The sequence below is a fragment of the Salvelinus namaycush genome, chromosome 33, assembly GCF_016432855.1.
Source record: "Salvelinus namaycush isolate Seneca chromosome 33, SaNama_1.0, whole genome shotgun sequence".
In the NCBI taxonomy this organism is placed as follows: domain Eukaryota; kingdom Metazoa; phylum Chordata; class Actinopteri; order Salmoniformes; family Salmonidae; genus Salvelinus; species Salvelinus namaycush.
The window spans coordinates 15879733-15906150 of record NC_052339.1 but is presented as its reverse complement, the minus strand read 5'-3'; the positions used below and the strand labels follow the sequence as shown (position 1 = coordinate 15906150).

At 41.3% G+C, this 26418-nt stretch overlaps 1 protein-coding gene across 1 annotated transcript in view; it reads right to left on the bottom strand.

The window, feature by feature from the left end:
- LOC120028146 (phospholipid phosphatase-related protein type 5-like) overlaps nucleotides 1-25227 on the bottom strand; it is a 72870-nt gene extending 47643 nt beyond the window's left edge. The window contains exons 1-2 of the mRNA XM_038973347.1: nucleotides 24806-25227; nucleotides 6729-6861 (exon numbers count right to left, since the gene is read on the bottom strand). Coding sequence (XP_038829275.1) covers nucleotides 6729-6861; nucleotides 24806-25036 — 364 coding nt within the window. The 5' untranslated portion in view covers nucleotides 25037-25227. The remainder of the gene's footprint in view (nucleotides 1-6728; nucleotides 6862-24805) is intronic.
- Nucleotides 25228-26418: the final 1191 nt, after the last annotated feature.

The window sequence follows — 26418 nt, the reverse complement described above, 5'->3', positions numbered from 1 at the left end:
TTAGCAAACAATTATTGTGATTCATCCTATATTATCATTAACATCTTTACTCCCTAGCAACAGTTATGGGATACACACACACACACAACACACACACACACACACACACACACACACACACACACACACACACACACACACACACACACACACACACACACACACACACACACACACACACACACACACACACACAATCCCTTTCCCCCACAAACAACCATAAACTCAGATGCTCAACAGTATCCCAGAGTCCAAATCAAGAAAGGCCTTGATTTACGAATGCATATACAGTTGCAGCTGTATGAGAAGGCCTGCAAAATTGAGCAAAAATGGGGAGATTTTATTAAAATTGTCAGGTCCCCTGACACACCCACACGTGGTCCCCCATTGTGACCATATTCCCAAGCATCTCTGTGCAGTCAGACCTTTGATGATTGTGTGCCACGAGGGCCACAATAACATGCCCCCTCTCAGAATGTCAGAGTGTGACCCCCTCCCCATGGGTTACTGCAGCTAGTGTTGCCAGCACTGCCTAGGTGGGGTCACCCCACCAGAATCCCCACCGGCTAGATACAAGGTCGTCAAGGTTCTCATTGGCAGTTTTGAGAATTTCCTTGTATATTATGCTCTCCCATCAGGGGGCTGTGGCTTCGCAGGACCAACCCTGCCAAGCAGGCTCAGAATCTTGATGGGGCGGTGCTGCTTTAGTTGGTCTCTGACCACATTCATCTTTCTCATTTGGCTGCGTATAGGCTACTTACAGTAGACCCATAAAACAGATAATGATTTCTCCTTAGTGTATGGGTCTCTCAGGTGGGTGTCCAGGGTACTGTATAAGGTTGGGGACCATTCCATCATGATAGGACAGTAAATAAATAGATATTAGTAATTTATTTCAAAATGTATATCCCATATCTGCACAAAACTGAAAGCTCTCTCTCATAACCCCTGCTCACAAACACACATGGGCTCTGGGATTTGCAACCCCTATCATTTTTCACTCACTTAACTCCACACTTTTCCAAACACAAAAAAACACACCCCACCTTCCATCACAATACATGCGCACATACCCACATACTGTGCCTTCTATGTCCTCTGTGTTTTATCTTTACCATGTTGATTGAGTACTTTTGTGTTCCAGTTCCTTATATTTGAAGATGTATTATTTAGTTAATTATCCTTTCTTCTAATGCTGTCTTATTAATTTATAAAATACTATAAATGGAAAGTCTAAAACAAATTATTTTCCAACATTCCCTATCTAGAATGGTATAGTGTAGTTGTAGTTTATTTCCTTAACAATTGTTTTATTTTATTGCTTTTCTATATATTTTTATTACAATCCCTACCATGGATAGTATTGGGTGTTCCATTATTTGACTCCTCTATGTGAACTTTGTAATATTTAGAATAGCCAAGTTATGGCTATGTGTCTCGGAACATTTGGTTATCAATATACAGTTTATCGACTACGAGAGCTACACGTTTCCCTTTTAATCTATTTTCCTTGAAGATTGGATACAGAACTTTGCGCAGTTCTGCAATTTCCTTCGGGAACTGATCAGTCATGCCTATTTTCGTGCAAGTCTTTTACCCAGGTTTTTAACCATTATTTTATCTTTAAAGAAAGCAAATTTGCCAACGATTGGGCATTCACATCTCTGCCCTCTCTGCCTGAAATGGTGTACACGTTCGAGTTTGATTTTGTCAACAGCTTCGCGTGGGATCTGAAGCGCTGTAAGGAGGAACTCCCTAACTACACCCTCAGGAACTTCTCCTTCTTTCTCTTGGATACAAGTACCAGTTTTTCTCTCATGGATCTAGTCTGTATATCAAGTAAGGCTTCTCTCAGAAAGATGTTCTCCTTTTTAAGTTCATTAACATCGGTTTCAATCTTATTGACTGTCCCTTTTACTGTAGCTTGTTTGTATCTTTCTCCAATGTCGCAGCTTTTTCATCACTCATCTCGAGGCTTGCCTTCAACTCCTTTATATCCTTACTGACTAATTCAAGTATGCCCAGTTTGTCATTTATCGATTTTAACAGATCGGTTTCCACCCTTACCATTCCCGGTGGTGAAAAGATTAAACCGTCTGTGTCTGTCGAAGAGTTGGGTTTTCTTTTCGGGATTGGTTCTCTTTTTTTAGTCTCCGTCATGTTTGGGTGTTGCTTGTTTTCGTAATATTTGTCGATACACTTCTCTAGCCTTATGATTTGTTTTGTTTTGTTATTCAGATTGAAGGTTATAACCCATCAGTTTGTGAAGTACTAATATTTAGTCTAACTTACCGATATTGAATATTACGTTTTTATCTTGAGGTGATCTACACTGCTGTGTTCAGTCCGCCATCTTTTCCCCCCCAAACATTATTTGCTTCTTCTTGCATTGTTTGCTATTGGATTAACTGGTAGTTAAAATGACTAAATTGAAAATATATAATTATATTGTTTGGTGATTAAACCAATGTTCTCATTACATTTCACAATATACGTATATTTTTTATCAAAAGTTGTGTGGTGAGAGATGTTTACGATCCAAATGAATGCACAATGACTGGTTTTGAAGGAAAGTGTGACCAGTTTGGAGTTCTGTACTAAGAGTTGTGAAAATGTACCACATACTTGTGAAAATAGCACCAAAGAAAAAAACAACAACTGGAAAATACATAATATACATAGTGTAACACTACATAATACTACATCATCTCCTGCCTCTGCCTCACGCTTTTGAAAGAGGAGATGGCTCCTACCCTATGAGCTGTTCCTGCTGCAAGCCAAGGCTCGTGCAAGGCCACCCACCTACATGATACAACACATAATAGAGTGTAAATTACAATACAAAATATATCAAAATGGCTGTCTCTTCACAGTCCCTTTGTGTTGTTAGGTGTTTTTTTAATCAGGTTTTTAGCTTGGGTTACCTGGGGTGGCAGAGAGTTCCATATATTCATGGCTCTATTTAAAACTGTGCGACTCCCAGCCTGTGTTCTGGACCTGGGGCCTGTGAAGAGACCACTGGCTGCATGTCTTGTGTGGTACCGATGTGTGTCTGAAGTGTGTGCCAACTGCTTGAACATCAACACCTCGCACAAAGACCAATAGTGATGCAGTGAGAAATAATACGTTGGATTTCTCCAAACAGAAGTGGCTTATTTGTGAAGTTATTATATGCACTACAAAGTCTTCCTTTGTGTAACAGTATGTCTTAAGGAGTTCTCTAACAAGTGCACATCAACGCTCCGCTTTGAACCTTAAATACCTGGTGAGACAACAACAGCAGTGTCTCTCCAGGGTGCCTTTCATCTCGCTGGGCATTTATACTCCTAACACCCCTCCATCTAGCTTCCAATAGAGGGGTGCACTCTAAATAGCTTATCCTTTCACAATCAAGGTTCATGAGAGGGTGGAGAAATGCAAAGACTTCAAATCAGGTGGAAAAGTAAGATTAAGAGTTAAGAGCGAGCTTGTTGTCATGACCTTCGGGCATGTTCAAAATGGATTTTCCCACAGAGCATTGCAAAGTGAGTCATTATCATTGGAACTCTAAATAAAACAGAGAGATGGGATGGAAGACGGCAGGTCGTGAGATGACTAGTGAGATGACTCGCACGCACACATACACACACACACGCACCCACACACACACACCTGTGTTTCTCGCATCTCTATAATATGAACTGACTAAACAAATCATGGACAGGGTAGAGATGAGAAAAGAGACAGAATCTAAGAGCTGTCAATCAGAAAGTAATCTTCCACAGCATGATAGCTATAGTACATGAGATAAAACAATGTTATATTTCTGTGATACAGTACCTCTATCTTACATTAGTAAGTACATGCAATCTCTTTGTAAAACATGCACTGGGCTGGAGAAGTGCACCACCATGCTCTGCAGACAGGTGTCTTTGACCTGTGTTGAAATTATCACCTTCCCACTGCAGTCTGCCAGGGAGGCATAGATGAAAGTAGTATCCCTAGATGAAAGTAGTATCCCTATCTGATCCCAAATGATAATGTCTTTAAAACATCTGACACGAATCCTTTGCTCTAGGTACCTCAGTCATCCATACCTCTACAGCAGGTGGCTGTGGTAGGTACTGCTGCCTACTGGAGCAGACATAATCTGCAGAACTAATTGTAACACCAACATAACACCAATGGGTTACTGTCGGACAGTCTAACAAAAGCAAAGTTGTCCTGTTAGACTGAGTTATCCATTTAACATCCTATGTGATATTTACAGTTGAAGTCGGAAGTTTACATACACCTTAGCCAAATACATTCAAACTCAGTGTTTCATAATTCCTGACATTTAATCCTAGTAAATACCCTGTTTTAGGTCAGTTAGGATCACCACTTTATTTTAAGAATGTGAAATTTCATAATAATAGTAGAGAGAATGATTTATTTCAGCTTTTATTTCCTTCATCACATTCCCAGTGGGTCAGAAGTTACCATACACTCAATTAGTATTTGATAGCTTTGCCTATAAATTGTTTAACTTGGGTCAAACATTTCGAGTAGCCTTCCACAAGCTTCCCACAATAAGTTGGGTGAATTTTGGCCCATTCCTCTTGACAAAGCTGGTGTAACTGAGTCAGGTTTGTAGGCCTCCTTGCTCGCACACACTTTTTCAGTTCTGCCCACAAATGTTCTATAGGATTGAGGTCAGGGCTTTGTGATGTCCACTCCAATACCTTGACTCTATTGTCCTTAAGCCATTTTGCTACAACTTTGGAAGTATGCTTGGGGTCATTGTGCATTTGGAAGACCCATTTGCAACCAAGCTTTAACTTCCTGACTGATGTCTTGAGATGTTGTTTCAATATATTCACATAATTTTCCTTTCTCGTGATGCCATCTATTTTGTGAAGTGCACCAATCCCTCCTGCAGCAAAGCACCTCCACAACATGATGCTTCCACCCCCGTGCTTCACGGTTGGGATGGTGTTCTTCAGCTTGCAAGCTTCCCCCTTTTTCCTCCAAACATAACGATGGTCATCATGGCCAAACAGTTCTATTTTTGTTTCATCAGACCAGAGGACATTTCTCCAAAAAGTCCGATCTTTGTCCCCATGTGCAGTTGCAAACCGTAGTCTGGCTTTTTTATGGCGGTTTTGGAGCAGTGGTTTCTTACCTGCTGAGCGGCCTTTCAGGTTATGTCGGTATAGGACTGGGTTTACTGTGGATATATATACTTTGTACCTGTTTCCTCCAGCATCTTCACAAGGTCCTTTGCTGTTGTTCTGGGATTGATTTGTACTTTTCGCACCAAAGTACATTCATCTCTAGGAGACAGAACTCGTCTTCTTCCTGAGCGGTATGACGGCTGCGTGGTCTCATGGTGTTTATACTTGCATACTATTGCTTGTACAGATGAACATGGTACCTTCAGGCGTTTGGAAATTGCTCCCAAGGATGAATCAGACTTGTGGAGGTCTACATTTTTTTTTCTGAGGTCTTGGCTGATTTATTTTTGACTTTCCCATGATGTCAAGCAAAGAGGCAATGAGTTTGACGGTAGGCCTTGAAATACATCCACAGGTACACCTCCAATTGACTCAAATTATGTCAATTAGCCTGTCAGAAGCTTCTAAAGCCATGACATCATCATCCAAGCTGTTTAAAGGCACAGTCAACTTAGTGTATGTAAACTTCTGACCCACTGGAATTGTGATACAGTGAATGATAAGTGAAATAATCTGTCTGTAAACAATTGTTGGAAAAATGACTTGTGTCATGTACAAAGTAGAAGTCCTAACCGACTTGCCAAAACTATAGTTTGTTAATAAGAAATTTGTGGAGTGGTTGAAAAGAGATTTAATGACTCCAACCTAAGTGTATGTAAACTTCCGACTTCAACTGTAGATGTAATTTAGAGCAACATTAATTCACTTTCCCTTTACTCACTGTATAGTGAGTAAAGAGAGGTTTAGCTGCGACTGAAAGCTCATAACATTAAGGAATTGTTACAGTGAGAGGAATTGTGGTGTAAATTGAAGATTTAACAGGAAAGAGTGAGAGAGGGAGGAGTATTCCCTCGGGGATCAGCGTGATAATCCTCTTGGTTTCTGTAGTCTTATCTAAAACAGGAACGTTTGCGTGAGAGCATAGGCGAGGAGACTACATACAGTACTGTACCATTCCTTTCCTAAGGATCCCACTCTTTCCCCTCAGGGCACGTGACAGTGTGCGTTTCTGTACGAGGAGACACTGGACATAAGGAGCTAGTTTTCAAGGACAAGACAGAGAGAATTTAATATATGCAATATGTGTCAATAAGCAGAGTGTCACGTTCGTCGTAACGATGAGACCAAGGCGCAGCGTGATTGGAATACATTCTTCTTTATTAAACGAAGAACACTTAAACAAACTAACAAAATAACAAAACGAACGTGAAGCTATAAACAACTAGTGCTAACATGCAACTACACATAGACAACTACCCACCAATACAGGTGGGAAAAGGCAACCTAAGTATGGTTCTCAATCAGAGACCACACCCGGCCAAACACACAGAAAAACAAATCATAGAAAAAGGAACATAGAATGCCCACCCAAATCACACCCTGACCAAACCAAAATAGAGACATAAAAAGCTCTCTACGGTCAGGGCGTGACACAGAGGCTTTTATCCGAAGTACAACCTTGCCATTGCACAATTGCCAACTGAGCCACAAAGTTGACTAATGTTTCGATAATATTTAGTCTGTATGACGTACCCAGAAAGCGAAAGGTCCTGCGCACCAGAGGGTTGAGGTAGCAGCAGTCTCCTGTCAGCATGGTCTTCTCCTGACTGTCCAGCTCTTTGGACGAGTATTGTATCAAGAACAGGACGGTCTCTGAGATCATGATCTAGAAAAGAAAGGGGAACAGAGAAGACAAATGGATGATAAACAAATGAGTATATTCTTATAAGTGTTGAATCATGAATCAAATATGGTTTAGTCGGTAAATCCATACATACTGTAACTCCCAACACACACACACACACGCACATACAAACACAACAAAACAGCACCATAATCTCTCTGAGAGACTATGTACACTTCTCAATGGCTGACATCTGCAAAGCACCCGCGGTATTAACGGAAAACATATTGAAGGAGAGGAGGGCTCTACTTAAGGCACTTCTAGTTACTGAGAGATGAGAACACACTTGTTTGTGTGCATCTGTGTATGTGCGTGGGCGTGCGTGTGTGCACGTGTCTTGGTGTGTCTGTTGTGTTCGTGCGTGCGTGCATGTGAGTGTGTTTGTGTGTGTGGTCATTGGGGTTAAAAGGTGGGCAGAAGGTGAATTCCTATTTAAAGCCAGAGCTTGACACAGTACACTTGATTATCAACAGAATTACAACCCAGTGGGTGTTGTCAGTTATACAAAATACCCCTAATTCAACACTGATGATCTAGAGTGGGTGTAATAATATGATTCCAACACTGTTAAAAACAAAAACTAATGATAGCATGTATGTTTCATTGGTGGAATTTACAGTATAGCTTAAAGGCAAAAAGATAATTCCTGTCGATGCCTGGTTCTTCAATCCATGGGTTGGGATGAGAGGTTATTCTAAAAAGGTGATATCCTTGAGCTGTTAACATTTACAGAGGAGTAAAACTGTATAATTATAATCACATTTGCAGTTGCCATTGGTGACAGACGGTGAGGAGCGAGAGGGAGAGAGCAGAGGAAAAGAGAGAGAGAGAGAAGAGGAAGCCAGAGAGAGAGAGAGAATAGGAAGAGAGAGTGAGAGAGAGAAGAGGAACAGAGAGAGAAAGAGAGAATAGGAAGAGAGAGTGAGAGAGAGAAGAGGAAGAGAGAGAGAAGAGGAAGAAAGAGAGAGAGAGGGAGAGAAGAGGAAGAGAGAGAGAGAGCGAAGAGGAAGCTAGAGAGGGAGAGAGAGAGAAGAGGAAGCCAGAGAGAGAGAGAGAGAGAGAGGGGGAAGAGGAAGAGAGAAGAGGAAGCTAGAGAGAGAGAGAAGAGGAAGGAGAGAGAGAGAGCGAAGAGGAAGCTAGAGAGAGAGAGAGAGAGGGAAGAGGAAGAGAGAGAGAAGAGGAAGCTAGAGAGAGAGAGAAGAGGAACAGAGAGAGAAAGAGAGAAGAGGAAGAGAGAGAGTGAAGAGGAAGCTAGAGAGAGAGAGAGAGAGAGAGAGAGAGGAGGAAGAGAGAGAGAGATATGGAGTGCTAAACTCATTAAATACTGTAGATGGTAGGGGTATGCATCTTTCCTTTCAAGATGATTTGATACGTATCTAGGTGCATGGGCTCCAATAGGTTACAGGAAAGATACGTTTTAGTTTGAAACGATTTGGTGCAATTCGGTTTGATTAGAGAGCAAATCGATGCGATTTGGTTCAATGCGATACGATACTATTTGAGGCATTAACATTTGTTGCATAAACACATACATTTTTCATTCTAAATTAAAATCTACTACTGATGGAGCTCATGAGCTGGGCCTCTCTGAGCTGGATCTGATGTATGATGTATGTCTATGGTATAATTAGGCACCTGAGCTGAGCCATAAGGGAAAATGGGCATCTACCACCCCATTATCTGATTTGGGGGGGGTGCAATGTTTGCTTTTTGTCCACCCAATTTTGATCTGAAATCACCCACTAATACATTTCACATTTTTGCAGATTAAAACTGTTTGAGCTAGTACTCTACCAATATTTGTCAATGACATTGCTAATGAATATCTAGCACAACATTGGATTTCACCCCCACCTCAAAATTTTGAGTACAGTCGTGGCCAAAAGTTTTGAGAATGACACAAATATTAATTTTCACAAAGTCTGCTGCCTCAGTTTGTATGATGGCAATTTGCATATACTCCAGAATGTTATGAAGAGTGATCAGATGAATTGCAATTAATTGCAAAGTCCCTCTTTGCCATGCAAATTAACTGAATGCCCCCAAAACATTTCCACTGCATTTCAGCCCTGCCACAAAAGGACCAGCTGACATCATGTCAGTGATTCTCCCGATAACACAGGTGTGAGTGTTGACGAGGACAAGGCTGGAGATCACTCTGTCATGATGATTGAGTTCGAATAACAGACTGGAGGCTTCAAAAGGAGGGTGGTGCTTGGAATCATTGTTCTTCTTCTGTCAACCATGGTTACCTGCAAGGAAACACGTGCCGTCATCATTGCTTTGCACAAAATGGGCTTCACAGGCAAGGATATTGCTGCCAGTAAGATTGCACCTAAATCAACCATTTATCGGATTATCAAGAACTTCAAGGAGAGCGGTTCAATTGTTGTGAAGAAGGCTTCAGGGCGCCCAAGAAAGTCCGGCAAGCGCCAGGACCGTCTCCTAAAGTTGATTTAGCTGCGGGATCGGGGCACCACCAGTACAAAGCTTGCTCAGGAATGGCAGCAGTCAGGTGTGAGTGCATCTGCACGCACAGTGAGGCAAAGACGTTTGGAGGATGGCCTGGTGTCAAGAAGGGCAGCAAAGAAGCCACTTCTCTCCAGGAAAAACATCAGGGGCAGACTGAAATTCTGCAAAGGGTACAGGGATTGGACTGCTGAGGACTGGGGTAAAGTCATTTTCTCTGATGAATCCCATTTCCGATTGTTTGGGGCATCCGGAAAAAAGCTTGTCCGGAGAAGACAAGGTGAGCACTACCATCAGTCCTGTGTCATGCCAACAGTAAAGCATCCTGAGACATTTCATGTGTGGGGTGGCTTCTCAGCCAAGGGAGTGGGCTCACTCACAATTCTGCCTAAGAACACAGCCATGAATAAAGAATGGTACCAACGCATCCTCCGAGAGCAACTTCTCCCAACCGTCCAGGAACAGTTTGGTGACGAACAATGCCTTTTCCAGCATGATGGAGCACCTTGCCATAAGGCAAAAGTGATAACTAAGTGGCTCGGGGAACAAAACATCGATATTTTGGGTCCATGGACAGGAAACTCCCCAGACCTTAATCCCACTGAGAACTTGTGGTCAATCCTCAAGAGGCGGGTGGACAAACAAAAACCCACAAATTCTGACAAACTCCAAGCATTGATTATGCAAGAATGGGCTGCCATCAGTCAGGATGTGGCCCAGAAGTTAATTGACAGCATGCCAGGGTGGATTGCAGAGGTCTTAAAAAAGAAGGGTCAACACTGCAAATATTGACTCTTTGCATCAACTTCATGTAATTGTCAATAAAAGCCTTTGACACTTATGAAATGCTTGTAATTATACTTCAGTATTCCACAGTAACATCTGACAAAAATATCTAAAGACACTGAGGCAGCAGACAAAATGTATATTTGTGTCATTCTCAAAACTTTAGGCCACGACTGTAGATGTTTGGAAGTCTTTAGGAGTGAGCTTCTCTTCTCCTCCACTTCGGCCATGCAGTGTGGGTAGCAAAAGAGATGACTCTTCTTGTTATGAAATGATCACCTTTACTCTGTATATCTAAAATCTAACGACAGTAAACCCCAATCAGCAGGTATAGTCAGATTAGATTTGTGTCTTGCAGGTATCTTTGGCTACTTAAAGCACAATTTTCAACAGTACATCTGATATTGATAACCTAGAAAATTACATTGGTTGTCAATCAACTAATAAAGCCTACTATCGCGCAAGCCATTTAACAAAAATCTGAATCCTGTAGGTGACTCGCAGATGTGCAAGATCAGGTACAGGCCTACCTCTCATTGGTCAGCACACAAAGTTGTGCACAGCGTGCAGTTTGAATAAGCTCAGCATGCAAAATGAATTGTAGATCAAAGATTGTCAACACAGTTACATGCTTAGTTTGACACTGAAGGAGAGGACGCAAGATGAGAAGTATTTTCAGAAACGAAGTAAGAAAGTAATATGAGCAAAACATTTTAGTGAACTGGCGATTTGTAACATTTGAATCAATTTTCTGACATATGCATGCTACATTTGGATATATGTTGGGTTCCGCAGACACACATATCTTAAACATTTGAACAGGGGATAATGCATATCAGTGAATTGTTAGATCCCTAGTATATGGGTTTGCAGTGTTTGGTTTGCTATCATTGTAGTCCTATTTAAAATGTATCAATTGGGCACATCACTTTTTAAATAGCTATAAATACATTTCCAGTCTGTTTCGGTAGACTTCCAGCCATTGCGCTACTGCTAATTAGCAATGGACCGCAAAGCTACACTACCTTCAAACTGCTCACAGAGACATAAAAATGGTATCCATGAATTTATCTGACTCTAGGTAAGTAGAAAAAGTGCTTGATTTCAGAAATCTCACACTGTCCCTTTAAACCTGCAACCTTGTGGCTCCAAAGACCATACACACACGTATGCACGCAGACAAACACACACACACAGGTTCCCAGGTTGCTGTTTCCGCTTCACTGGCCACACAGATGCAGCAGGACCTGTCAGGGAGTCCAGTACTGAATGGCCGCCGGGCCGCCAGGGAGTGAAAGGGTTCAACACCGGAGCTTAGGGTTGTACTGTTTCCCCCCTAGCACAGGTGCTGCTGCCATGAGTGATTTATTTAACACTACTCTGGTGGAGGGAGGGAGTGAGGGAGAGAGGGAGAGAAAAAGAGAGAAAGAAAGAAAGAAAGAGAGAGGAGGAAAAAGCTAAGGTCTGCTGTATCAGGTCCCAGTTAAGAATACAGTGATAAAGAGCCTTCATCCTCCTCTTCCTGCTCCTCCTCCTCCTCTCAGGGGAACAAAACAGCCCAGGTCATTACTGAGGCCTAGCACTACCAGAATCGGTTACATCTAGGTTACACACATTGTACTGCTCTCGAGGCCAACTACGCCACTTCATCAACATTCTTTATGTGCTTCACTGTCTCATGTTTCTTTTGTTTGCTTCAAAATATCTCTTTAAGGGTGTATAGTAAAGAATCTGATTAATGAGGATATAAAATACTATGCTACAGCAGCATAGCTATTTCATTGACTATACTACACAGTATTATTACTACACTGTGATCCTTGTGACCTGAACTGGTATGAACCAGACCTGGGTTCAAATACATGTATTTGTTATTTAAATACTTTTTTTCTGTGTATTTGAGTCTTTTCAAATTCAAGGCCCAAAACAAGTACTTTAACTTGAGTATTTGAATGTTTGTTTTGTAAAAAAAAAAAACACAATTGTATTTTAAAGTATTTTAAAATACTTATTTCAAATACTATTTTCAAATACATGGGTTAAATGCATTGGAGTGTATTTGAGTCAGTGTATTTGAGTATTTTCAAATACTTTCCAATTTTATTTCCAAATGCATTTTACTATTTAACTACTTGTTTTTTTAAATAAAGGTTGTCTGAATACTTGTTTTGAAATGTATTGAAAAGTAATTGAAATACCTGAAATAGTATGTGAACCCTGGTCTGATATTAACCACCATTGGGGATAGTTTTATCCAATGGTATTGAATCATTGCTATCTGTTATCTACTTTACAATCTGTCATCATCAAGGCAATAACATCCACTGCCTACAACAGGCATTAAAAAGCATACATGAAGTAAAAAATTGTCACATCTTTGAAATAATGTAGAGTTTGGTTTGATCCTAGCATTTATTCTATTTATTCAGTCATGGCAAAAAAATATTGGCACCCTTGCACTTTTTTAAGATAATGCAACATTTCTTCCAGAAAACTGTTGAAATTAAAACATATTTTGGTATCCATGTATGTATGTCTTTGGTTTGCAGTTGAACAAGACAAACAAATCTGAATAATTTACTAAATGTTAGCTTAATCCTTGTTCAAATGGTGGAGAAAGCACTTTCATCAACTGCCACATAGATTCAAGTTGACCTTCAGACGCAAAGTACGACAGTTTCAACTCGCACCATCCGTCGTCAACTCAATGAAAGGGGGTTATACGGTAGGAGACCCTTGGGGGACCCCACTGCTGAGAGAGAGAGACATAATAAAAGCAGACTGCAATTTGCAAAAACACACCGAAACATGAGAAAATCCTTCTGGGAGAATGTCCTGTGGACAGATGAGAACAAATTAGAGCTTTTTGGTAAAGCACACCATCTCTGTTTACAGAAAACAAAATGAAGCCTTCAAAGAAAATGACACCTTCCCTACAGTCAAACATGGAGGAGGTTCAGTGATGTTTTGGGGTTACTTTGCTGCCTCTGACACTGGGTGCCTTGAACGTGTGCATGGCATCATGAAATCAGGAGAATACCAAAGCATTTTGGAGCGCAATGTCAGACCCAGTGTCAGAAATCTGGGTCTCCGTTGAAGGTCATGGGTCTTCCAGCAGGACAATGACCCCAAACAAACTTCAAAAAGCACCCAGGAATGGTTCAAGATAAAACGCTGGACTGTTCTGAAGTGGCCAGCAATGAGTCCAGATCTAAATCCCATTGAAAACTTGTGGAGAGATCTGAAAACAGCAGTTGGGCGAAGGCACCCTTCAAATCTGGGAGAACTGGAGCAGTTCCCATAAGAAGTGTGGGCCAAACTGCCAGTACAGAGGTGCAGGAAGCTCATCGATGGCTATAGGAAGCGCTTGATTACAGTTATTTTGACAAAAGGCTGTGCTACCAAATATTAAGTCTAGCGTGTCAATAATTTTGTGAATGCCATTTCTGTTTATTTTCTGATTAAATGGATATATTAAGTTCTGAATAAAAAAAAAAGGTTCTGTAATATTAACAGTGAAATAAAGAATTGTGGAGACTAAGTACTTTGGTCAATTTCAACTTATTTTTGAGGAAAATTGTGAGTTACTTGAAAAAATATTTTTGGCCATGACTGTACTTACTGTCCTGTTTATGGCTGTTACGGTGACTGTATTACCGCCTCGTGGGCGGTCACGAGTCTTGATGGCAAGCGATTCCACGTGATCATTTAGTCACGGTAATTAGGCTTTTCCAAGCTCTGATGCTGCTATATGGTCATTGGTAGCCTACCAAACTTGCTAACTGCCTGGTACTCCGGACTCTATTGTTCCTCTAATCACTCTGACATCACTGCAAATGTAATCGAAAATCTAATCAAACACTTCATGAGAGCCTATGAGCTCATGTTGCGCAACATTTCTATAGGATATGCAATTGCGTGAGAAAACAGAGTGATGGCCTCTATTAAAAAGAGCAGGATCCTATAAGCTTTCTATGGGCTAGGCCTACTATATTTATTTCTCAACTTTCCTAATATTAAGCACATTGCTTCTCTTTACAACAGGAGTATAGCCTATCTGGTTGGCATGAAAATGAACCACGTGAAAAGCGTCCTCTGTTCACTATTTAAGGGCATAGAAGACATGTCTTTTTTTCCGTGGCCCCTGTTTCGAGACAGGTGCATGATAACGGTCAATTCTAAATCAAAACAAATCTCACACATATATTATTTAATATATGTAAATACAAGATTAAATCAAGAATAGTGTGATGCGTGACAATATTAGCCTATCACTTGTGAATGATATATTATCACTTGTGAATGATACCCAAATCATAGTCGCACACATCATGTAGCCTAGCCCATAGACCTATATGCTTTGATAAGGTCTGTGAAGAGGCCAAATAACTTCTTAACTCATACGGATGCACCCCCTTTTTTCAATTTTTGCCTAAAATGACATACCCAAATCTAACTGCCTGTAGCTCAGGAACTGAAGCAAGGATATGCATATTATTGATACCAATTGAAAGGAAACACTTTGAAGTTCGTGGAAATGTTAAATTAATGTAGGAGAATATAACACATTAAATCTTGTAAAAGATAATACAAAGAAAAAAACATGAGAAAGGCCATAACGTATTATTCCAGACCAGGCGCAATTTAGATTTTGGCCACTAGATGGCAGCAGTGTATGTGCAACGTTTTAGACTGATCCAATGAACCATTGCATTTCTGTAAAATTGTTTGTATCAAGACTGCCCAAATGTGCCTAATTGGTTTATTAATACATTTTCAAGTTCATAACTGTGCACCCACCGACACTGTAGAGGTTCAAATCAAGCACATTAATCTGCTTTACAACGAGTGTAGAGCCTAAGTGGCATACATACACAGCTCGTGAGTTTCAAGTTTGGGGAAGATATTTTTCACCATAAAAATGCACCTTTATAATTATAGCAATACATACATAATCGCATTCGTGGTCACTTTTGAGAATGGTGTTTTCCTGCTAATGGAATATTGTTGCTTATAGCCTACTACCGTGTGCGCATTGCTGCGCTTATAAGCGCAGCATATAAGCGAAATAGTTTATCAACATTTTAAGCTAAACCTTCTAATCTGTTGTGTCAGGCTCATTGCTTAAAACAGTTTTTTTGATGCTAGTGGTTGAATTAATTTGGGATCTATCGCATCCCACAACTGTCTGAGACAATCTCACACAGAATAGAATAGGTCAACTTTTGTACTATGGGGGATAGTAGATTGACATAGGCTTTTGCTGTTCGGTAGGCCTACTCATCGTGTTGGCTCACGAAAAGTATGTGTATGTGGACAGTTCTTCAATATGCACCTCGGAATTGGGCCAAAATCCCTGCTGCAGTGTGTGCAAACCTGGTCAAGAACTACAGGAAACGTATGATCGCTGTAATTGCAAACAAAGGTTTCTGTACCAAATATTAAGTTCTGCTTTTCTGATGTATCAAATACTTATGTCATGCAATAAAATGCAAATTAATTACTTAAAAATCATACAATGTGATTTTCTGGATTTTTGTTTTAGATTCAGTCTCTCACAGTTGAAGTGTACCTATGATAAAAATTACAGACCTCTACATGCTTTGTAAGTAGGAAAACCTGCAAAATCGGCAGTGTATCAAATACTTGTTCTCCCCACTGTATGGCTATACACAGAAACGTTATATTTGCATGATTTAGCATAATTAATTCATCATTAACGTTTTGTTTCATTCATGTGACCAACCAATACTGGTTCATAACATGTGACAGACCAATACCTCACGAGGCTTCTTCTCTCTTAGCTGAGACCTTGAAACTGAGATATCTTTTGTTCTCGTTCTCAAAACAAGGTCTGGGCGTACTGCCAAATTTCAGCTACTGATAGTGAGGATTCTTTCAGTCAGCCACTTGCATGAACACAGAAATTGGTTATTAGAACAGCACATAAATAGAACACAGAAATGAGAAAAACACAAACATAAAAAATTCTCATTACATATCCTTTCTATTTTATTAATATATGTTCAATTGCATTCTTCATACTATAAAATAATGCTGTAGCTGTTTACTTACCCCCACAAACCGATGCTGGCAATAAGACCGCACTCAACGAGCTGTATTGGGCCATAAGCAAACAAGACAATGCTCATCCAGAGGCAGTGCTCCTAGTGGCCAGGGATGTTAATGCAGGAAAACTGAAATCTGTCTTAACTCATTTCTACCAGCATGTCACCTGTGCAACTAGATGCAAAAAAACTCTAGATCACCTTTACTCCACACACAGAGACGCATACAAAACTCAAACAGGAAGTAGCAGTGACGCGCTCAATACAGAAGTGGTTCGATGAAGCGAATGCAAAGCTACAGGACTGTTTTGCTGGCACAGACTGGAATATGTTCCAGAATTAATCCGATGGCATTGAGGAGTTTACCACATTAGTCACCGGCATCATTAATAAGTGCATTGACGACGTCATCCCCACAGTGACCGTACGTACATATCCCAACCAGAAGCCATGGATTACAGGCAACATCCGCACTGAGCTAAAGGCTAGATCTGCCGCTTTCAAGTAGTGGTACACTAATCCAGAAGCTTATAAGAAACCCTGCTACGCCCTCCGATGGAACATCAAACAGGCAAAGCGTCAATTCAGGACTAAGATCGAATTCTACTACACCAGCTCTGATGCTCATCTGATGTGGCAGGGCTTGCAAACTATCATGGATTACAGAGGAAAACCCAGCTCTCAGCTGCTCAGTCGATCCTACCAGTCAAGCTAAATGCCTTCTATGCACGCTTCGATGCTAGCAACACAGAACCATGCATAAGAGCACCAGCTGTTCTGGACGACTGAGTGATCACGCTCTCCGTAGCCGATGTGAGTAAGACATTTAAACAGGTTAACATTCACAAGGCCGCAGGGCCAAACAGATAACCAGGACGCATACTCAGTGCATGAGCTGACCAGCTGGCAAGTGTCTCCACTGATATTTTCAACCTCTCCCTGACCCAGTCTGTAATACCTACATGTTTCAAGTAGATCACCATAGTCCCTGTGCCCTACAACGCAAAGGTAACCTGTCTAAAAACATGTCTAAATCTCCCCATAGCATTCACATATGTATGCTTTGAAAGGCTGGTTATGGCTCACATCAACTCCATTATCCCAGACATCCTGGAACAACTCCAATTCACAGATCCACAGATGACGTAATCTATATTGCACTCCATACTGCCCTTTCCCACCTGGACAAATGGAACACCTAAGTAAGAATGCTGTTCATTGACTACAGCTCTGCGTTCAACACTATAGTGCCCACCAAGCTCATCACTAAGCTAAGAACCCTGGGACTGAACACCTCCCTCTGCAACTGGATCCTGGATTTCCTGACTGCACGGCTGCGCACGACTCTAACACCATCATTAAGTTTGCAGACGACACGACAGTGGTAGGCCTGATCACAGACGACAATGAGACAGCCTATAGGGAGGAGGTCAGAGATCTGGCAGTGTGGTGCGATGACAACAACTTCTCCCTCAACGTCAGCAAGACAAAGGAGCTAATTGTGGACTACAGGAAACTGAGGGCCGAGCACACCCCCATTCACATCAACAGGGCTGTAGTGGAGTGGGTCGAGAGCTTCCCGGTGTCCACATCAGTTCCCCGATGTCCACATCACTAAGGACCTATCATGGTCCAAACATACCACACAGTCATGAAGGGGGCACGACAACACCTCTTCCTCCTCAGGAAGCTGAAAGATTTGGCATGGGCCCTCAGATCCTCAAAAAGTTTTACAACTGCACCATTGAGAGCATCTTGACTGGCTGCATCACCGCTTGGTATGGCAACTGTTTGGCACTCGACCGTAAGGCACTGCAGAGGGTAATGCGTACGGCCCAGCACATCACTAGGGATGAGCCCCCTGCCATCCAGAACCTCTATACCAGGCAAGGTCAGAGGAAGGCCCATTGTCAAAGACTCCAGCCACCCAAGTCATAGACTGTTCTCTCTGCTACCGAAATGGAAAGTAGTACCAGAGGGCCAAGTCTGGGACCAAAAGGCTCCCGAACAGCTTCAACCCCCAAGCTATAATACTGCTTAACAGTTAATCAAGTGGTTAGCCTGACTATTTGCATTGACCCCCTTTTTACTTGCACTGGCTGTCTTTCACCGGCTCTATGAACACTCACAGGACTCACACTATAACATATACTACACTGACACTCCAACACACACACACACACTACATGCACCGCTCACACACACAAAACACACATGCATATTGACGCCACACACACACTCACACATAGACACACCTTCACACTCTTTCACACTCTTCACATACACTGCTGCTACTCTGTTTATTTTCTATCCTGATTGCCTAGTCAGTTTTACCCCTACCTACATGTATATATTACGTCAACTACCTCATACCCCTGCACATTGACTCGGAACTGGTACTCCTTGCATATAATCTCATTATTGTTATTTTATTGTGTTACTATTTCCGTTAAAAAATGGCAAATGTTTCTTATTTTTTAACTCTGCATTCTTGTGAAAGGGGTGGTAAGTAAGCATTTCACAGTAAAGTCTACACCTGATGTATTTGGCGCATGTGACAAATAAAATGTTATTTAATTTGATTTCTTTGCTAAGCATTGGAAGCCTGGCCTGGCCTGAAAACATCCCTGGTCTTTGTGGGTGAATCTGTGCTTGAAATTCACTGCTCGACAGAGGGACCTTACAGATAATTGTATGTGTGGGGTACAGAGATCGGGAAGTCATTATAAAATGAATGTGGAAAAAGTCAAGGGGTGTGAATAGTTTCTGAAGGCACTGCACATAGCACTTATAACTTATAGGGGACTTAGTATGTAGTACATATAACTGGCTGATAGAACTGAAACCAGACATTATGTTGTAGAGCAGCTTATCTTCATTTACTGATAATTCTCTGAGTTAAATTGGCTTCATGCTAAGATATGACACAAACTGCATTGCTCACCCTGTCACAATCACAATACCACTTCTTATTCCATAACCACAGTGCCTAAAGCTTAAATTACAAACAAAAGCAATTCCAGTATGTTACAGTCTCTAAGTATTATGAGGACAGCAGTTAAACGAGTTAGTGTGGCTGTCTGTGTCTGCTTAGACTGACATTACTAGGCTGTTTTATGGCGTTTTGCTCAGCTGGCGTTCTACGTTTTGCTGATGTGATGTGAATGTATTTATTTCCTGGTTGGTGTTCGGCCTGGCCCTGAATCGATACTGTCTTTAACACTATCAAACTGACCCTTGTGCTGTGTGTGTGTGTGTGCGTGCGTGCGCCACCATTGATGTGGATTCCAATACTAACATTGCCCCATGCTGATGCAGAGGTATGTAGTTTAACACACACACACAAACACACACACACAGCTGTGAGCTGAGATGCAGATGGGTAACGGTCACTTTGCTACCCCGTCCCAGTAACATCACTTAGCATCACATCACCTTGACATGGGAGCACGACCGCCACGGCCTAACAGGCCACCCACGTCTCCATCTAGACGTCCTTCTCAGCACTAACACACACACAAACAAACACACACACATACACATAGAGGAGCCGCTAAATGCCAACTACTGTTCCCTTAGCGACTTAGGCCATTTGTCCCAGTTTCCCTGTGACTTCTAAAGCCTGTCAGGTCCAGGGTGAGAGGAGAGCAAAATGGTGTTTTAACCAGCCCTCTCTCTGATGGCTTAAGAGGCCAGTATGACTCAATATGTCTTCATGTAGACCTGAAGTAGTACACCCGGTGTGACCAATTTGTCCATTGTATCCTAATACGTTTGGCACTGAGAGGCTAAGTCACTGGCTGGACGAAGGATATTTGAAGTTGTCCATGCAGTCAGTCAGGCAGTCAGACAGTCAGGCAGGCAGGCTTCGAGGCAGCCATCAGTCCAACTGTATTCCATATTGATGAGCCAGATCCATCACATTGGAGGTTATTATTGAGGGTTATTGAAGTGTTTCATATGAGGAAGGATATATATACTCTGAATATTAATCCTTTGAAAGTTAGCTAGCTAGCTGTGGGTGTTGTTGCTCCTTGCTCTTGGGCTAAGTCCCCTCCCCTCCCACCATCTCTCTCTCGCTCTCATTACTTTTTAAGCACATCACCACCACACAATGATATCTCATAGCCCTAAGCTAAACCATTGTGTGCCCTGAAATGCTAATCACATGTTCTTCAACGAAGATGGAGATTTGCATATGGGTCATAAATAAAAGATGGCGGTTGAGATTGAGCGTACGTTTTTTTTAAACTACAACCAAACCCCAGGGGTTAATAGGACTTGCAGCAGAACAGAATCACTGATCGGCTTGGAAGAAAAATGAGAATGATTTATTTATTTTCAGTAGCCAACAGCCAACCTACATACCATGATACTCATCAATCCACCATCAAACTGAAATTATGAGCTATGAAGAAGGAGATAACATTGCCCTACATACCAAATACGCGGAATTCAAAGCATTCAATGCGGCCTAAATCAACAACTAGAACAGTAGTACTCTCTTTGAATGAATGACATCATAAAGAAATCGGTGAGAGTTTGAGAGAACTTGTATTTTTCACCCAAAAAGTTCAAACCCATTTAGCAGAAATTGCAGAATGTTTCAATCAGGCGGTAGGAATAAGCACAAGGACTGCACTGTATCTCTACCTTACATTACTCATGCTGTCTCGTTAAGTGGTGTGTCAAGAAGCGAGCACTGTTTTAAAGACATTCACCACCACTCAGCTATGCTCTGCTAAAAAACCTCACTACAAATTTCACCACTTCTATTCAAGTGGTGAGAAGTTCTGAGTAAACTGCGTCTGAGATCAAACTTTTGCAGTGTAGGGAGAATGCAGTATTTATTAGTGGCTGTGCTGTCGTGTCTGTAGAAATACAGTATCTTACACTGTGTTGCACCTCTGGATAAGTAAGTAGAATAACAAGTACAAGTTTAATTAAAACTTAACTGCAACAGGTCTAGTGCTGCAGACATTTGTTGAATACCATGTGCACTATGTACCATGATGTAGTGTTCCAGGCCAAAGCACGACTGGATTTAAACTTACCCCAGACTTCAATAGCCAATATGCAGTGTTGGCTAAACTGCAATCAATCAAATTTCTCATCAGTTTATCCGCTGAATGTCATTAAATTAGGCACTAACAATGGCTGTGTGTGTGTGTGTGTGTGTGTGTGTGTGTGTGTGTGTGTGTGTGTGTGTGTGTGTGTGTGTGTGTGTGTGTGTGTGTGTGTGTGTGTGTTGTTTTCTTTTGTTTAGAATCGACCACAATGTTCGTGGTCATGTTTTTTTGTCTAATTCAAAAGCGCAAACATTCTCTAATCCCATGTAAAGACATTAATCAAACATTGATTATAAACTCTTAATAGTCACATTCCAATATATGATCCACACACACCATACTTATAAATACTTATAACCTGATACTTCTAATCTAAACGATAAGAGTATTTACATCTTAATGTGGTTTACATGTCTGGCGATTATCAAACAAATTGATCATTTTAAAACATTAATATTTCTGGGTGGTTTTGATTATGTCAAATGGCAGTGGACCAATTTCTTAATTCAAAAGATCAATTTAAAGGGATATTGTATGTGGGATTATGTATGGTAGACGTAACAACTATAGCGCACTGAAACTGCCCTGCTCAATCTATGCTGTGTCCCAAAAGGCAACCTAATCCCTTTGTAGTGCACTGCTTTTTATCCCAAATGGTCCCTGGTCAAAACTAGTGCACTGCATAGGGAATAAGGTGGCAAGAAAGTCTGCAGCATATACAGTTTCAGTGTCTACCTGCTGTACATACCAATTACAATATATAGGCAACCCCACGTCTATTAAACTTCAGTACACCTTCTGCCGACCAATCAGAATCCTCTGGTTTTACTTCCACTGTAAATCCAATAAGACATTTCTGAGCAGCACATTTTAAGGAGGCAGTATCTTCTCTGCCAACACTACTTTGTAATAGATCCCCCGCACGCACACACACACACACACACACACACACACACACACACACACACACACACACACACACACACACACACACACACACACACACACACACACACACACACACACACACTATGTGGCAGCAAGAGAGGTTTTCATCCAGCCTGGGCTGGAACTGAATGTGTGAATCTGCTTAGGTCATCATCCGTCTTACAGACACTTTCAGTCAGTTGGCTTAGTGTGTGTGTGTGCATCATGAGTACGTGTGTGTACCTGTTACCACAAAATCCCATATTCGGTCAGTGCTATCTCAAATAACGACTAGATTTTCAACATAGAATCTATCAAAAAAACGTTTTTAGTATAATACAATTGTATATTTTAGATAACCTCAACATAAGTGAGCTGTAAGCACATAAGGTTGTTCATGAGCATCACAGTTACACTACAACACTGACATAATCATATGTCTCAACACCATCCTCCACATAACAAAGAGTAAAAAATGTCAGACAAATGGAAAAATGGCAGATGGGATCTGAAATATTTAAATGAAAGCACAATGCATCTGAATGCATTGGAGACTGGAGACGCCCCAAGTCAAAACATAACATGAAAGAAGAGTCACTTACAACCACACTCAGTCCAACAGGGAATCCTGACAAGCAGCAACCTCTAAAATATGCCAGTGAGTCTCCAAAGTGATAACCTCTTTCAGGAATAGGGAACAACCACAGCATTGTAGGCTAGAGGGAATGTCCCCTATGAGCATCCTGTCAATCAAATACTTGTCATCTGCAGAGGCATGAATGTCATTGTGCATGGAGAACAGTGGCCAGAAACCATATTGGGTTTGGCTTGCAGAAAGAACCACCCTTCTTCATTTTCAACACTTTTCAAATACAGAAACTTGACACCCAACACCTTATAATCAAGACTTGAGGCGCTGCTCTAAAGCATTATTAAACCTTGTTATTAAATAGATTACAAATTGTGATCATTAGCCTGAGACACAATCCTTCACCAAATATCTGGGGTGGTAAGAGTCAAGCATAGGGTGCAATACTTGGGGTGGCAGGTAGCCTAGTGGTTAGAGTGTTGGGCCAGTAACCGAAAGGTTGCTAGATCGAATCCCCAAGCTGACAAGGCAAGAATCTGCCGTTCCGCCCGCACCCACTGTTCCTAGGCCGTAATTGTAAATAAGAATTTGTTCTTAACTGACTTGCCTAGTTAAATAAAGGTTACATTATAATTAAGTATAGCCTACAGAATTATCATGGTTGTATCACCTGATGTATTAGCCTGCATTCTGCAGTGCTTTGAAGGAGAGGGTTTCTGTCATAGAGCCTGCTATATTATCTATGGTTTCTATATTAGGTTCCTGACTGTTCTGGAAGTGTGTGGGACGCAGCATGTGGGTGTTGTTATTTGTCTATGCAAGAAAAGTCAGGTAAAGGTGTCAAAAAAGGAAGAACTCTGTGTACAGTCAGTACCAAGCATGCATATACTGTATAAAAATAACTGGACTATAGCCATAGCCTGACTTATTACTGGAAAATATACAATAAAATATACAATAAAATAAAATAAATATACAATAAATAGTCAGTGGTGTTTTTTAAGAAAAAAGTATCACTAGAACTACATCACCTATTGACTAGAACACTCAAACTCAACTCTGGACCTAGAAGACTGTTCCACTGTGTTTTTTCATTGTTCCCCTCTAATCAGGGACTGATTTAGGGACACCAGATGGTGGCAATTAATTATCAGGTAGAACAGAAAACCAACAGGCTCCGGCCTTCGTAAGAGTTGAATACTCCTGGACTAGAACACCCTTGCCATAGACCACAGACCTATGCAGGGTCTAAAATGGCACCCTATTCCCGTGCACTACTTTACACTTGAGCCCTCTGGTCAAAACAAAAGCAGTGCACTATATAGGGAATAGGGTGACATCTGGGGCGCACAATACTGTCTGCAAAAGTGCAGAAGCTCCATGTTGACAGCTTGAATGGAATGAGGACATAATCTAGTTAATGAAACCATAAAATAGAGCAGGACATTCTAATAAAGCCTGTCTGGCATCAAAGACGGCATGGCCCCCAAGGTGGTATAATTGAGCCTAGGGAAAGTTTAATCATATGTAGGCACCTAAATATGTTTGAGTATTATTGCCCCTATACATGTGTGTTGTGCCACCACTGATGTAAGACTTCTAGCATTGTGCTGACGTTATAACTCATTTGCATATTTGATCTAGGCCTTTATGTATCTATGAATTAATCGATCCTGATTTAAAGATACAGAGTACAGTTTCTTGAGGGCCAGTAACATGAAATACCAGTCTAAAGCAACTTGTATAAGCTACAGTAATTGCTTGCTATGGCAACTCGAGACAGGAATCAATTGCTGTCTGCAAGTGTTGTGATTTATATTCTAAGCACAGTCTATTTTCATCGATTGCATTATGCAAGTTAATTTCCAATAGACAAGCAAATTAAACAATTGTAACTGAAATTAGCCAATGAACGTTAACCTCTGGTAGAGTTTTTTCAGAAAAATGTTAACAGTATAAATCAGGAGCCGATTCAAATATACCCACGTCATAGAAATAGTGAATATAGACAAACTCACCACAAGTGTTGGGACCCCTGCCACGAGCGCATACAGTAGAGCGGGAGGGATCGCGCTGGACTCCTCCGGTCCGAGGTACGGCTTCGCGTAGGCATTGTCATAGCAGAAGAACCCTTGGACGTGCACGTTAAACGTGTCCGTGTACTCGAAGTAGTATGCCAGCATGACCGTCCCCGCCATGATCACCAACTGAAAATAAAGCATGTTCGTCAAAGGAAGAGAAAGGAACATTTAACAATCCACTTCACTGAGAGAAAGCCCCGCAACCTGTTTTCATTCCGCCTTCTTCGCCCCTAGCCTAGCGCAGCAGCTTGACCATAGCTCCTGTCAGCCCCACATTTCTCCTACTGCCACTAATGCTCGTTATAAGGCATTGCTGAATGGTGATGTTCACAGAGCCGTGTTCTGTCACCCCCGGTTGGTCACTGGAACCGGAATGAACGAGATAGAGATGAAAACGTGTGGTTTGGAGGGAGCGCACGCGGCGGTCTGTGTGTTTGTGCGCAGCAGCAGCCGCGCCGCTTTTCACCGTGGGCAGCAAATGATGGAAAGAGGAGTGACAACGCACGCACGTTGCTGCTTTTCATCTCTCCTTTCAGCATCCGCAGTGAATGACTCTGAGCAACTTGTTCGAGCTTTAGATTCGCCTCCAAGTCATCTTCACCGCAGTCAGAGTCGTGCGTCAGCTTTAGTGCCCTTTGGAGAGATACGCACCATTCCTATTCATTTTCATTATGTGAACGCCTGCATGTGTCCTAAAGACTCCTACAACAGAACACAGTAATCAAAGCTGACGTCAACCACATCAGTCTACTCTACACTCTTGTCCATGCAGTCCAGATATCTATATTATTGTAATTTTGTTGGAAGTATTTGGAGAGATATGCATGCAACATTCATATTCAATTCAATTTTATGCACGTGTTTTCCAAAGACTCCACCAAATTATCAATCAAAGCTGATGTCAACGACTGTTCTGTTGTTGGAGTCTTTAGGTTCACATAATGAAAATGAATAGGAATTGGCCAGTGTTGATTTTTCATTGTTACATTTCTAGTGTTGATTCAGGAGTTAAATTCACTCTGTAAGATTGAAATTAAGACTCAGTGGTGTAAAAGAACCACCAGTGTTGGTGTTAATAACCAGAGTTATTCCTTTACATTGTGGATCATAAAACAGTCCCATCAAATCCAAGCCCGTCATTATCATATTTCCCAGCATGCTCTATTGCGGGTTTATTTTTTTGGATTTATTTTCATATCTGTTTTTGCATGTACATTAGTCAATCAATTAATCTTATGCTACACAAAGATAAATAGCAAAAATGTTTGTAAACTAATCCAATCAGTTAGTTTGATTTATTATACCCATTACTGAAATGGTTGTTCCAGTTTAAATGGGTTTAGGTAGTCTCCTTTACCAATCTTGATAGTCATTCTGAATGCGGGTTGCGGGATAATAAAAATTCCAACGTTTGGATACCCTAACACTATCTGGATTCCAATAGGAATTACACATCATATCACTTTGCAATCCAGCATAAAGTGATATGCAGACCTGATGTGGCCTTTAAGCCAAGAGTTTCCTAACACCACTGAGTTAGGATAAACTGG